The following is a 13,974-nucleotide window of genomic DNA, read 5'->3' as shown; positions in this document are numbered from 1 at the left end:
ACTGCACAGACTATTTACTCTGGATAATTTGCAATCTTCAGGCTAAGACTCACGCATTGCCTGTCAATCAAAAGAAACACAAATGTATGCAGTCTGAATGTTTATTTGAGATAAACTGCTTCTTTTGTACTGTGGCACTTGCTGTATTCATTCTTGTAATACTGGACTGTTGCCATATCTGCCTCTTACCAATTCCTCCGTTCTTAATTCTTATGTTACCTTCACTTTGAATTTTATTTCAGTAAATTCCAGGAACTAGTCAAAGCAGAAACTACCCTTTACACATTTTTTATGAAAATATGTTCTGTAAAAAATAATGATTAGGTTCTTTGAAGTTCAAATATTCTGGCCCCATTGAAGACGGCAACAACCGACCCCCTTCCCCTGCCCCCACCACCACCACTGGCCAACGTAGGGCTGCCTTGAAAAAAATGAGCGGTATGTAATTTTGAAAAGTACATCTTATCTGCCACGTGTCACAAATAATGAGGGCATTTCGCCAAAATTACTTTTGCTTTTAAAAAAAGTAAAATTTGTCATGTTGAAACAACATCTCGACCACAGGGCAGATGACTGGACATATGACAGAAACTTTGAACTGTTCATTAGCTACTTTCAACATACCTTCTCCACATCAGCCTTTGTTACGTTGAGGTCATTATCCATTTTTTCAAAATGTAGTTGAGCTCGTTCTGCTTCTTTACAATCTCTCTCAAACCTTCTTTTGCTCTATCAAAGAACAGAACTTAAAATTAAGAGGAGAATTAAAAGAGGCAATCCAAGTTTAGTACAGCTCTGCCAGCTTTTAATAAATGTATACCTTTTACTGCTAACAATTTAAATTGGAAACATTTTCTGCTATGCATAGAGTACTTTTACCAGTCTTACAGGAAAACAGTTAATTTGGGGTAGAGGACAGAAAAGTCTTCAATTTGCATTGAGAGTATAGATTTTTATCGATTTCTTATTGAGTTCAACCATCAATGCCATAATTTGCAATATAACAACGATAAATGCGAGGATATCCACTTTGGTAGCAATAATAGGAAGATAGATTATTACTTCAATAAGTGTAAATTGAGAGAGGTGGATACTCAATGAGATCAAACACTTAAAATAAATGCATAAGTACAGCAGGTAGTAAAGAAGGCCAAGGGCATGTTGGCCTTCATAACAAGAGGAATTGAGAATAGGAATAGGGATGTTTTACTGCAATTGTATACACCTGCAACTCAAGCATGGTATGCAGTTTTGGTGTCCTTATCTGAGGAGGGGAGTACAGTGAAAATTTACCAAACTGATTCTTGGGATGGCAGGTCTATCATATGACGTGAGACTAAGTCGAATCGGATAATATTCACTGGAGTTTAGAAGAGTGAGAGGGGATCTCATAGAAACTTACAAAATTCTAACAGGATTAAATAGAGTAGATTCAGATAAAATGTTCCCAAAGGTGGGGGACTCCAGAACCAGGAATCACAGTTTGAAGATAAGGGGTAAAAGCTTTTGGAACTGAGGTGAGGGGAATTTCTTCATCCAGAGGGTGATGAATGTGCAGAATTCATTACCACAGTAAGTAGTTGAGGCCAAAACGTTGTGTGATTTTGGCAGAAATTAGATATAGCTCTTGGGGCTAAAAGGATCAAGGGATGTGGGGGGGGGAAGTGGGATCAGGATATTGAATTCAACGATCAGCCATGATCAAAATGAATGGCAGAGCAGACTCAAAGGGCCGAATGGCCTACTCCTGCTTGTAGTTTCTACATTTCTGTCTACCATAGGTAGGGCAACTTCTGAATTCACCCCCGCTGGAACACAGATTGAACCAGGCTGTTGACACCAATCTGATCCACACCAGGCACCCAGCCAACTGAGTTAAGGAGTCCAAGTTGCTGGGGCAACATAAACTTTTACATCCACTTTACTTCATGTTACTTTAGTTGTCGTGACACATTCTTTCACCCGCCCTGTCCCCTCTTAACATCTCACCACCACTAAAACATTACGGGCAAAATTAGGCAATGAAGGATTCTAGGTTTCTGGGTCAAATCCATTACAAAAATGAGGACGCTAAATGGAAACCAATTTCCATACAAGAACTGAAAGTCTGCACCAAAATGATTTGCCCATAATCTTTAACAGGAATAAAAAGATGTTATGGCAATCCAGGCAGCTCAAGTTTGTGAGCATAGAATGCTCTGACCAGAATGATAAGAGCCATCATATGTGATTAAGTTCATTTTAAATCTAACTCTGCAGAAAGCAGCATAAAACAAGTTAATTTTTGGTAACAATCAGGAGTGATAGAACGCTTAGTAACCAAGACAGCAAATGTCTTGGTGTGCACCAAATATGAAATGTGATCAGACTTACTGCCTCAAGCTGTTTCCAACAGCTTTCTATATGCTGCTGTGCCCTTCTCCCTTCTTGGAAATGCTGAAAGAGAACCAATACACATTAATCGTTCTGTAAAAAAATCATTCCGGTTCCAAATGAGCAGTGACACATAACCAATAGATAACTTAAAACTCCCTCTGTGATTCAAAGCTGCATTCTCTTTCCAGGAGGATATCAAATGGGAAAATGCATTTTAAAATATCTGTTTTTAAATAACCTCGTCAAATCTACAGCACAAATGCTTGCAATTTTTTTGTAGCTTTTTGTAATTAATTGCATTTTCTGATATTCTAAAAATACAAATGAAACTAAAGCCATTTTTCACTATTAAATTTTAATCTATTAGTTTTCACATAAGTTTATCTGTAAATCTCAAATGATTGCAGATTGCAAATCTGAAAAATATTTTATTTTTAAAATGTTGGTGAGTTCCTAACCTCGATTAGCTTTTCAGCAAAATCCAACAAGTGGAGGAATAGCCTCAGACGTTAGTTTTATAGTTGAAAGAAAAACATCCGAATATTTGCTCATAAGTGACAAATCTACACATTTCCATACTGTACATTTTTCAATTCATGACTTTTTTTTGGGAAATAGCTATCAAAACAAATTAGAAGGAATATTTATAGTACCAACAAGCTGAAGGCTGGGAATTATATTTAAATATGACGCATCTCCATGGAGGATGTGCTCATACGCTTTGCAAATACTCGGGGCATCCTGAGCAAACTCTTAAGCAATACCTAGTTGAATTTCTACATGTAAAATCAAACATAACTGGGTTCCATAGAACAGGGCAGCGACAAGCCACCATGGCCCGTATCTTTTAGGTATGTGATATTGAACACAAAGATTATGCAGTTGATTCACCAGTAACAAACAATAAGGTGAAAACTTCACTAAATGTAGACTTGATTTTGGCTTTACCCTCTTGCAGTAAGTTCTTCCTTTCTAGGGACAACCTGCTTTTAGAAACATAGAAAGATCTGCAGTATTGAATAAGACCAGTCAGCCCATCATGTCATGCCAGCTGAAAGAGAGCTATCCACTCTGATCCCACCTTTCAACCCTTGATCCATAGCCCTGTAGGTTATGGTATCTTAATCATATATCCAAGTGTTTTTATTAAAATATGACAAGGGTGTTCCTCCTCTACCACTACTCTAGAATTCTACATGCTAGCACCCTCACAGTGAAATAAATTACTCTATCCTTTCTAATCCTTTCACCCATTATTTTAAATCTATACCCCCTCTCACTATTGGAATCCCTGCAATGAAAATAAGTTCCTTATACTTTTCTATACATCACTTAAATCTGCCCTCCGCAAACAACCACAAACTATCCAATCTTATATGCAGTATTCCAGCTGTGGCCTGACTCATATTTTATACAGTTCTTTCGTAACTTCATAACCTCCTATGTTCTATGCCTCAACCAATAAAGGTAAGTATCCTGTATGACCTGCCTTATCGACTTGTCCTGTTTCCTTCAAGGATTTGTGGACATTCACACTATGGTCCCACTGTTCCTCTAAACTTCTCAGAATCCTACTATTAATTTGTGCATTCCCTTGCCTTGTGTTTCCTCCCTAGATGCATTTCTGCACACTTGGCTGGATTGAATTTCACTTCCAACATTTTTTGGCCACCTAAGCAGTCCATCAATACCTTTGTACAACCAACAACTTCCTCCTTCCACCGTACAGCAATTCCATATCACTTGAAAACTTTATCACCATGCTCTCTACATTTAAATACAAATTACTGATATGTGTAAATATATATTTCAAAAGCCTATGAGAAAAGATTATTTACCTTCTCAGCCTGATTCATTATTATTTACAAGTGTGTCCTTTGAATATTGACAGCCTTTAGGGCACCAGTAGAACTGGTAACTATTTAACAGAAGATGTTACTTCCTAGTCTATTTGTTTTAAGCATTTCTTTTGTGGTTACGTTTCAACGATGAAAATTTAGTTTTCATATTGCTGTTTCTTCTGTCCAGGCGACACCATTTATGATTGTATTTTGAAATAGCAGAATTCACATCACTTTCATTATAACCTGCATCACAACAATGATTATACTTCAAAAAGTTTGTGATTAGCTGCAACACATTTGAGAACACAGAGGTTGTGAAAAGGGTAACATACAGTTTGTACTTTGTGAATTAATATTGTCCGTTGTCTTAAAAATTTACAAATGAAAATGTAAAAAGAAATCTTCCTGAACTGACGTTGGATGTATAACAATAGGGAAAGAGTGGTAAAGTCAGCTTTTTCTTTATGTTTCAATCTTAAAAGTATGATAGTAGGTCTCCTATTGTTATGGCAAGTGGCCATTGCCCTAACAACAGAACAATGACAAACATTCACAAAAAATGTGATACATATCAAGCCTTTACGTATAGTCCATCATTATAATAAGGCTCACTGATAGAGGGATATTTTGTGGTAAAGCTACTCGACCTTGTCTCCTGACTGTGATGCAAGGCTTGGAACAACACTCCAGTGTGAACTTCATTATAATGTGTACTTGATTCACAAAACTCTGCACTTTTTTGATCCTTCTTTCAATTTTTTTCTTTCCCAGTTCTCCCTCTGACAAATGGTTGCTGGCACATAGTGCCTCTGATGCTAGAAAACAGCTTTCTCAAATGGTTATTCAGTTATTGGAGTTGGTTATTCCGGTTGTAAACACCTAACTGGCTCACTAATATCTTTCAGGAAAGGGAACCTGACCCATACAAGACCCAAACCTCTATGGGAAGACAGAGATAGAGAGAAAGAGAAGCACAGAGCGGTTGTGTATATCATTACAACTTGACCAGAATTTTAACAGAATTTCCCAAACCCACAATCCACCACTGAGAAGGACCAGTGTAGCAGGTCTACGTGAACACCATCACAAGTTCCCCTCCAAGTCACACATAACCCTGCCTTGTCTGACATCTAGTACTGGATGAACAGAAGTTACCTCCACTTAAACATTGGGAAGACTGAAGCCATCATCTTCAGTCCCCACTACAAATTCCTTCCCTCTCCTTGACCACTGTCTGAGGCTGAACCAGACCATTTACAACTGTGGTGCAATATTTAAACTCAAGAGGATCTTCCAACCATATGTTCACATCAGGACCAAAATTGCCCATTTACATCGGAGTAACATTGCCCCACTTCACCCCAGTCTCAGCTCAGCAGCTGCTGAAATTCTCATCCATCCCTTTGCAACCTCTAGACTTAACTATCCTAACACACTCCCAGCAGGCCTACCACATTCAAACTCCATCATCCTGAGGTCATCCAAAATTCTGTTGCCTGTGTGTTTACTCGCACCAAGTCTTGCTCACTTATCATCCCTATATCCATTGACCTACAAAGGCTCAGGGAGATTATAATGGAACTGTATAAAGCGCACATTAGTAAACAGCTGGAGTAGTGAGTGTAGTTCTGTTCACTACACTACAGGAAGGATGTGTTTGCAGTAAAAGGGGTGCAGAACATGTTCACCAAATGCTGTTTGGGCTGGAGCATTCCAGCTATGAAGAGAAGCTGATATGGCTGGTGCTGTACTCCTTCAAGCAGAGAAGGGTGACAGGGTACCTCAAGAATATGGACAAATCTATGTGGGACATGTATAGGGTTCATAGGAAGAAGCTTTCCCCTTAATGGATAGGTCAGTAAGGAGGGGCATAGATTTAAGGGAAGGGGCATGAGATTCAGAGGGGTTTGGTGGAAAACCCTTTTCATCCAGAGGGTGGTTAGAATCTACAACTCAGTGCCTGAAAGGATGGAAGAGGTATAACAAGCTCTTAGCTGAGCACTTGAAATGTCATAGCATTCAAGGCTACCGCCTAAGTGCTGGAAAATGGGATTTGAATAGATAGGTGCTTGATGTCCAGTGCAGACATGATGGGCCAAAGGGCCTTTCTTTGTGCTATAAAACACTATGAAGATGACTCTTATTCTTCATCTGAGAGTTTAGACAGATCGCTATTGGAGAGTACTCCAGTGCAGCACAACCAAATCTAATACCATCTCCAATTGCCATTCACAAGTGAAATGCTTCATAGCAAAGGTTGCTGGATAGTACTAGGAACACACCTAATTTCTTCCCTAACAGCTTTCCTGGATAAGGCCAAGAAAGTTGGCATTGATTGAGAAGTGAACTTCAACAGAACTGTACTGGGTCAAGTGTTCTGATGAATGTTAATAACTAGGGTGGATGACAGTGCTTGAAAATAAATTGTGGAGGTAAGGAATCAGGTTCAGAATGAAATGATAAATTAAATAGAGAAAGCAAGGCAAGAGAGCAAAGTAGGAATAAGGGAATTGATGATCTGAGCATGGCAGGAAGGAACAGGGCTTACAAATCTAAGAATGCACCAGCAGACATGGCAAGAGATTACAAAAATAGTAAAAAGGCAGAACAAAAGATTCGATTTGATTTGAATCAAGTTCTGAATCTGAATGAACGTACTGTCCATTACAAAACTTTTCACTGGCAGCACAAATAGTAATAAATGTTTATAGCTATTACAGAGAAATGGCTGCAGGGTGCCAAAGAATAGAACCTGAATGTCAAAAGGTACATTACATTTTGAAAAGACAAGATTCTAGGAAAATGTGGAACTGTAGCTCTGTTAGTTAAGGCTGACACTGGAACAACCCAAGATTCAAAGTTAGCAGTAATATTTCATTACAAATTACGCTACTAGACATCAATTTTAAAATCTTTCAAGTTACTGACAGTGAAAGAAATCTAGCTACTGAATTTTTAAACAAACTTTTCAGATTTGAGTAAATCTTCCAGTTTTCACTCGATGTTATCTGCCTCATAGTTGAAACAGTTACTGATTGCTGAGCTACTCTTTCACATGTATCTTTTAACAAGTGTCAGTTTTTTTTCTGCTGCTGTGTCTCTTTGGCCTTTGTGTGTGAGCTTCAAAACCAGCTGTTGGCCAAGATTGATCCTGTGTTTAATTAGACATCCATGCACTTATTTCTTGCAGAGGTTCACAGGCTGATATTTTTTCTTCTCTGATCCAGGCCAGTAAACTGATCCAGTTTCCGTCCCAGCTACACAGAACAGGGCGGAAAGTTCAGTTACTCAATTAACCACCAAGTGTCCCCTTTTATAAAAGTGAATATCAATGAAGACATGATCAGCTACAGAAAAGTCAAAACATATAAAAACAGAAGCTCAATTTGTTATCTACAAGAGCTTTAATGTGCAAGGATTTGATATTAGTTTGGAGTTGAATTGTCTCAATGCATATTTTGTTTGGAATTTGAATTTTATTTTTATTTTTTGAATTTTATTAGTGTTCACTTGGACTAAAATTTGACCATATCAATTGTTGGCAAATTCTAAGACTTTGTGTCCTTTAGACACATTTTTCACAACTATAAAGATATATAGTCTGCAAAAAAGGAAGGAATAAGGTTTTTGGTTTTGTATTTTAATTATAGCAAGAAATGGAAACAACTGTGTCCAACCAAACCACACAAAATACTGTTCAACAAAATACCTTATTTATTCAGCACGGTGACATAGTGGTTAGCACTGCACCTCACAGCATCAGGGTCCCAGATTCAAATCCCGGCATGGGTCACTGTCTGTGTAGAGTTTGCACATTCTCCCCATGTCTGCGTGGGTTTCCTCTGGGTGCTCCGGTTTCCTCCCACAGTCCAAACATGTGCAGGTTAGGTGGATTGGCCATGCTAAATTGTCCCTGTCAGGGGGACTAATTAAGGTAAATGCATGAGGTTATGGGGAATAGGGCCTGGGTGGGATTGTGGTCAGTGTAGACTTGATGAGCCGAATGGCCTCCTTCTGCACTGTAGGATTCTACGATTCTGTGCTCATTCACACCTAAGCCAAAGTGAAGGGTTTGAGCATTCAGAGAAACCACTTCCTCCTGATGGAGCCATTTCATCATCATCGTTAGCCTCATGCACAGAAAAAAATAGGACTTCCCTCTTACTGGTTGAAAACACAAACTGCTAGAAGTGTAATGTTTGAAAATGAATGGCAGATAAACATTTCTTGCAGAAGTTTCGATGTCATGCATTTTGTGTTTCATATCTCAGAATTTCAAGAGCTTTTAATTTCTTAGACCTATCTTTCCTTCTGCCCATATTAAATTTGACAGATATTTGAAGCTGCAGATGCACGTATACGCAAGTTCTTTTTTCTGTGCACGCACGAGCGTATTGGTTCATGCACAGATACTTTTTTACATAGTCAGGAAGACGGTTTTTTTTTTAGGCTCTGAGGTTAGAAATAGATCAAATCACAAAGTGAGAAAGTGAATGGTTCTTCTTTGGTAGCTCTAGGTAAGCCTTGATTCTACATCTTGGGCAAGTATTCAACAAACCAAGCCCAAACTTCTCCTCATTCACTTCACACAGGTACACATGCACAATCTTGCACAATGATTGCGGGAAAGTGTTCAGAAGCAGGAAGTCTGGCTATTTTCTCCCCCTCACTAATTCAAATATATAGAAGCAAATGATTCTACTGAACAGCTCATCAGTGACATTGAGTGAGGAACAAACCTCAAGGCTTGCCTGTTTGTATGATACTGCTAATCCAACAAAAAGATTCGCAGGCCCTAGGGAAATCAATAGTGACTGTGACTCACTCCGAAAAGCTTAAATTTAAACGAACATAGCTACAAACACTAAATTATCTCCAAAAAAAAAAACACGCAATCAACCAAGGAATTTTGAGAATGGTTGATTGCAATTTAATTGACCATAGTTTAGAGGAAGAAAGGGCATAAATCAAAAATAATCAATGACATAAAGTAGCAGACACATATAGTTCCCATGGTATAATTATTTATCATGAGATGGAAAATTTTACATCAGTCTCCCCAATAATGAGTTAACAAGCAGCACAATGCACTTGCAGATCATACATGCTTGCTCTGCACTGACTAAATGAAAGACCAAGTTCAATGAACTATTAAAAGGAGCAGTTCCCCTGATAAGCCTCACAAAAGCCCTGCCCTCAAATATTCATTTTAAAAATAACGTCAATGACTTTTCACTCCAGATAAGTCTTGACTTGAGTGTGAACAATCTGTTCCGGGCGTTGATACACCCTCCAGCTGCTAAAACTGCTTTTAAAATCTGAAACAGTATTTATAGCAATAGATAAGCAAGTTAATTATCATGAGTTCAAGACCCAGAACAACAATCTATGAAACTAAATTCAATAGATGTGTGGGCTCGCACCAGAAAATCATGAAACCTGCTGGACTGTTGTAAAAATCTGGCCTACTGACAGCTTTCACAAGAAGAGCTTTTAGCTTATACCTGGTCTGGTCAATGTGATTCTCACTTCAATTAATTGGTTTGCTCGAATATGATTCACTAGATATGATAATATGCAATGCAAAATTGCTGGGATGTTCAATGGCTAATAACTTCGGAGGCTATTTTGAAGTCTTTAGAGTACATTAAAAACAGAAAATTCTGTAAGTAATCAACAAGTCAAACAATATCAATGGTAACAGAAAACTTTGTTTCTTTCTCCACAGATTGCTATCTATTTTCTAGCTTAATTGTACATTTAATGCATTGGTAATATTTCTAAATTGCAGACAGATCACATGGCACAGAAGGGAGTTGACAAGAACATATAACAGTATGAACATGCCCTTCTGTCTGCGATGTTGTGCCAAACATGACACCAGATTAATCTCTTCTCCTTGCTCTTAGCGCATATCCCTCTATTCCTTGCATATTCATGTGCAACTCTAGTTTAAGTGGATATCTTTGGTTTGCAATTTATTATTCAACATGATTGGAATTTAATGTTGGCAAGTGCGAGGTGGTCCACTTTGGTAGGAATAATGGTAGGAAGGATTATTACTTACGTGGTGAAAAACTGCAGCAAGCGACGGTGCAGAGGGACCTTGGAGTCCTTGTGCATGAGTCGCAAAAACCCAGCTTGCAGGTGCAGCAGGTGGTCAGGAAGGTGAATGGGATGCTGGCCTTCATCGCGAGGGGGATTGAATATAAAAGTAGGGAGGTCTTGCTGCGGCTGTATAGGGCATTGGTGAGGCCACAGCTGGAGTACTGTGCGCAGTTTTGGGCGCCGTACTTACGCAAGGATATTTTGGCCTTGGAGGGAGTGCAGAGGAGGTTTACTAGGCTGATACCAGAGTTGAGGGGGTTGAGCTATGAGGAGAGGCTGAATAAACTAGGCTTGTACTCGTTAGAGTTTAGAAGAATGAGGGGAGATCTCATTGAGACGTATAAGATGATGAATGGGATGGATAGGATAGAGGTGGAGAGACTCTTCCCGCTCAGAAAGGACAGTAGGACTAGGGGGCACAGCCTCAAGATAAAGGGGGGGCAGTTTAGAACGGAGTTGAGGAGGAACTTCTTCACTCAAAGGGTGGTGAATCTCTGGAATTCTCTGCCCGTTGAAGTGGTGGAGGCTACCTCGCTAAATATTTTTAAGACGCGGGTTGATGGGTTTTTGATAAGAGAGGGGATTAAGGGTTATGGGGAGAGGGCGGGAATGTGGAACTGAGCCACGACGGATCAGCCATGATCTTATTGAATGGCGGGGCAGGTTCGAAGGGCTAGATGGCCTACTCCTGCTCCTATTTCTTATGTTCTTACTTGATACTGATTCTTGTTAAAACTACATATCGTTTTACTAAAACCAGAACCTAGAAATAACCATAGGACCCAGTTAAAAAGCAAAGACTGATTACAGAAAAGCAAGAAGAAAAGTTTTTCTCTGTGCAGAGACACCACATTGTCTGATGTTAGCCAGGAATTTAAAACTGACTTTGCAGACTGAGCTTTTGATCACCACACTTCATTTCTCCTTTGTTCAATTTTTGTCATGTTTTAGCAAAACGAGTTGGGTTATTTTCTCCTTGGTTAAAATGAGATGATGGTGTAAAAACGCTTACGATTGAGCATGGATTTATTTGAAGCTGGTACCTATTCATAAAGCTGGAATTATGCAAAGATAGTAGATACATTTAAGCAAATCCACATAGTTAAAAATGCTAATTGTAAGATTATCAGTTTTAGCATCTGTAATATCGATGAATTTATTCTGTAACCATAGTTTAAGCTAAGTGATTCAGGTTTGCCCTTTTTGGGACAATTAAGTCAAAGTAGTGGGAAACAGGGAAATAGTTGTTTGTGAAGAAACAAAAATGTTTTATTATTTTATGATAAAGCTTTTTGAGTCTTAAGCTGAAACTGTCTTAATGGTCACAATCCAAATAGTTGTTTGTTTTAAGTAATTTTGTAGGAATAGCTAAAGCAGCCTAAACTTAAGCTCACACTATGTTTAAACACAGTAAAAAGTCAGTAAACTCAGTGAGTTTACTATCAAATAAATCGGTTGGACTAAAACCTGGTGTTGTCAGACTTTTTACTGTGTTTACCCCAGTCCAACGCCGGCATATCCACATTATGTTTAAACAACCATGCATTGCTTTAATTGATCTGTACCAAATGGGAAACCTTTATTCTCTGATATTATGAAAAGAAGTGGTCTTAACTGTTGATTTTAATAGTTTTAGTGTGGAGCCTGGGTTAAGATCTGTCGACAAGATAATGTGACTTTATTTATGGTTTCTCTGTATCTGGAAGGAAATGTGCATTTGTTTGTGATGGAATGTAAACTTCTGGGATTTATGATCCACAGAGCAGGGGTTGTTGCAAAGGTAGGATGAGAAAAATTGATTCGGGTCCTATGGTCAATGGGAGTGAATTTGAACCATAGCCAAAACAGGGAACAGAAATGGGAGACTGGGGATAAAAGTTGAGAAATCACAATCCTTGTTGCCACAGTGATATCATGGCTTCAGAGGTATGACTCTTCTAGACACATTTCAACACCACTTCAAAGACAAAGAGAGACATCATCTGTGCTGACAACACCAGGAATTCCTAGGATCTTTTGAAATGAAAAATTGCTATGTTGTCTTCACTGTGTCTTAAGTATGTGTAACATTTTGTTTAATAAATTCTACTCAATTCATAAATACTAATTATTCACACCTTGTAGATCAAGCATAGGCAAGAACCTTAGTGTTAGAAATTAAAAATTCGGACCGTGGAGTTTGCTCTAATTAGAAGAGTTTTATACCTCAAAACCTTAAATCTTACCTTCTTCAGCCAGAGTATCGAGTTTAAAAATTGCCAAGTCATGTTGCAGCTCTTTAGAATCTTAATTTAGGCTGCGCGTGGAACATAATGTTCAATTCTGTTCGCCACACTACCAGAAGGATATGGAGGCTTTGGAGAGGGTCCAGAAAAGATTTACCAGGATGTATTTTTAAAGGTTCACTTTAGAAATCCTCAATGTTCCTTTAATTTTAAACTTGACATGAAGTAATATGAATAGAGGTGGAAAAAGTAATTTATCCAAGTTTTACTGATACCACGGCAAGTGAAAAAATAACAATGCAATGGTTTGTAAAGTTATGAGTGGCAACATGATTATGGAGGCCGTTAGGTACGAGGAGAAGTTGGAGAAACTTGGTTTGATCTCACTGAAACGACAGAGGTTGAGAGGCGACCCGATAGAAGTCTAAAGATTATGAGGGGCATGGACAGAGTGGATCGTCAGAAGCTTGTTTCCAGGGTGGAAGAGTCAATTGTTAGGGGGCATAAGTTTAAGGTTTAAGTTTACATCTTAAAGGAGATGTACGAGACAGAGGGTGGCGGGTGCTTGGAACTTGGTGCCAGTGGAGGTAGTGGAAGTAGATACGTAAGAACATAAGGAGCAGGAGTAGTCCATTTAGCCCTTCAAGCCTGCCCCACCATTCAATAAGATCATGGCTGATCTGAAGTGGATCAGTTCCATTTTCCCGCTTTCTCCCCATAACCCTCAATTCCCTTGTCTATCAAAAACCTATCTACCCGTGACTTAAATATATTTAGCGAGGTAGCCTCCACCACTTCAACAGGCAGAGGATTCCAGAGATGCACCACCCTTTGAGTGAACAAGTTCCTCCTCAACTCTGATCTAAACTGTCCCCCCCTTATCTTGAGGCTGTGCCCTCTAGTCCTGCTATCCTTTCTATGCGGGAAGCATCTCTCTACCTCTATCCTATCCATCCCCTTCGTTATCTTATACGTCACTATAACATCCCCCCTCAGCCTTCTAAACTCCAACCAGTACAGACCCAATCTATTTAGTCTCCCTTCATAGTCCAAACCCCTCAACTCCGGTATCAGCCTAGTGAGCCTCCTCTGCACTCCCTCCAAGGCCAATATATCCTTCCACAAAGTGTGGCGACCAAAACTGCACACAGTACTCCAGCTGCAGCCTCACCAGTACCCTGTACAGTTGCAGCAAGACCTCCCTACTTTTATATTCTATCCCCCTCAATACAATAGTGACTTTTAAGGGGCATCTTGACAAATACATGAATAGGGTGGGAATAGAGGGATATGGTGCCCGGAAGAGTAGGGGATTTTAGCTCAGTCAGGCAGCATGGTTGGTGCAGGCTTGGAGGACCAAAGAGCCTGTTCCTGTGCTATAATTTTCTTTGCTCTTATATAACTATGGGAGGCGATGACCT

At 39.2% G+C, this 13,974-nt stretch overlaps 1 protein-coding gene across 10 annotated transcripts in view; it reads right to left on the bottom strand.

Annotated features, from left to right (window-relative positions):
• Window positions 1-13,974, bottom strand: part of fnbp1b (formin binding protein 1b) — a 289,323-nt gene that overhangs the window by 135,118 nt on the left and 140,231 nt on the right. For all 10 annotated transcript variants that reach the window (XM_080212261.1, XM_080212260.1, XM_080212262.1 and 7 more), the window contains exons 5-6: window positions 2,374-2,436; window positions 625-729 (exon numbers count right to left, since the gene is read on the bottom strand). In XM_080212261.1, coding sequence (XP_080068387.1) covers window positions 625-729; window positions 2,374-2,436 — 168 coding nt within the window. The remainder of the gene's footprint in view (window positions 1-624; window positions 730-2,373; window positions 2,437-13,974) is intronic.

Source organism: Carcharhinus amblyrhynchos, chromosome 25 (assembly GCF_965287045.1).
Source record: "Carcharhinus amblyrhynchos chromosome 25, sCarAmb.v2.hapA, whole genome shotgun sequence".
NCBI lineage: Eukaryota > Metazoa > Chordata > Chondrichthyes > Carcharhiniformes > Carcharhinidae > Carcharhinus > Carcharhinus amblyrhynchos.
Note: the sequence above shows the minus strand (reverse complement) of the source record. Positions and strands in the feature narration are given on the sequence as shown.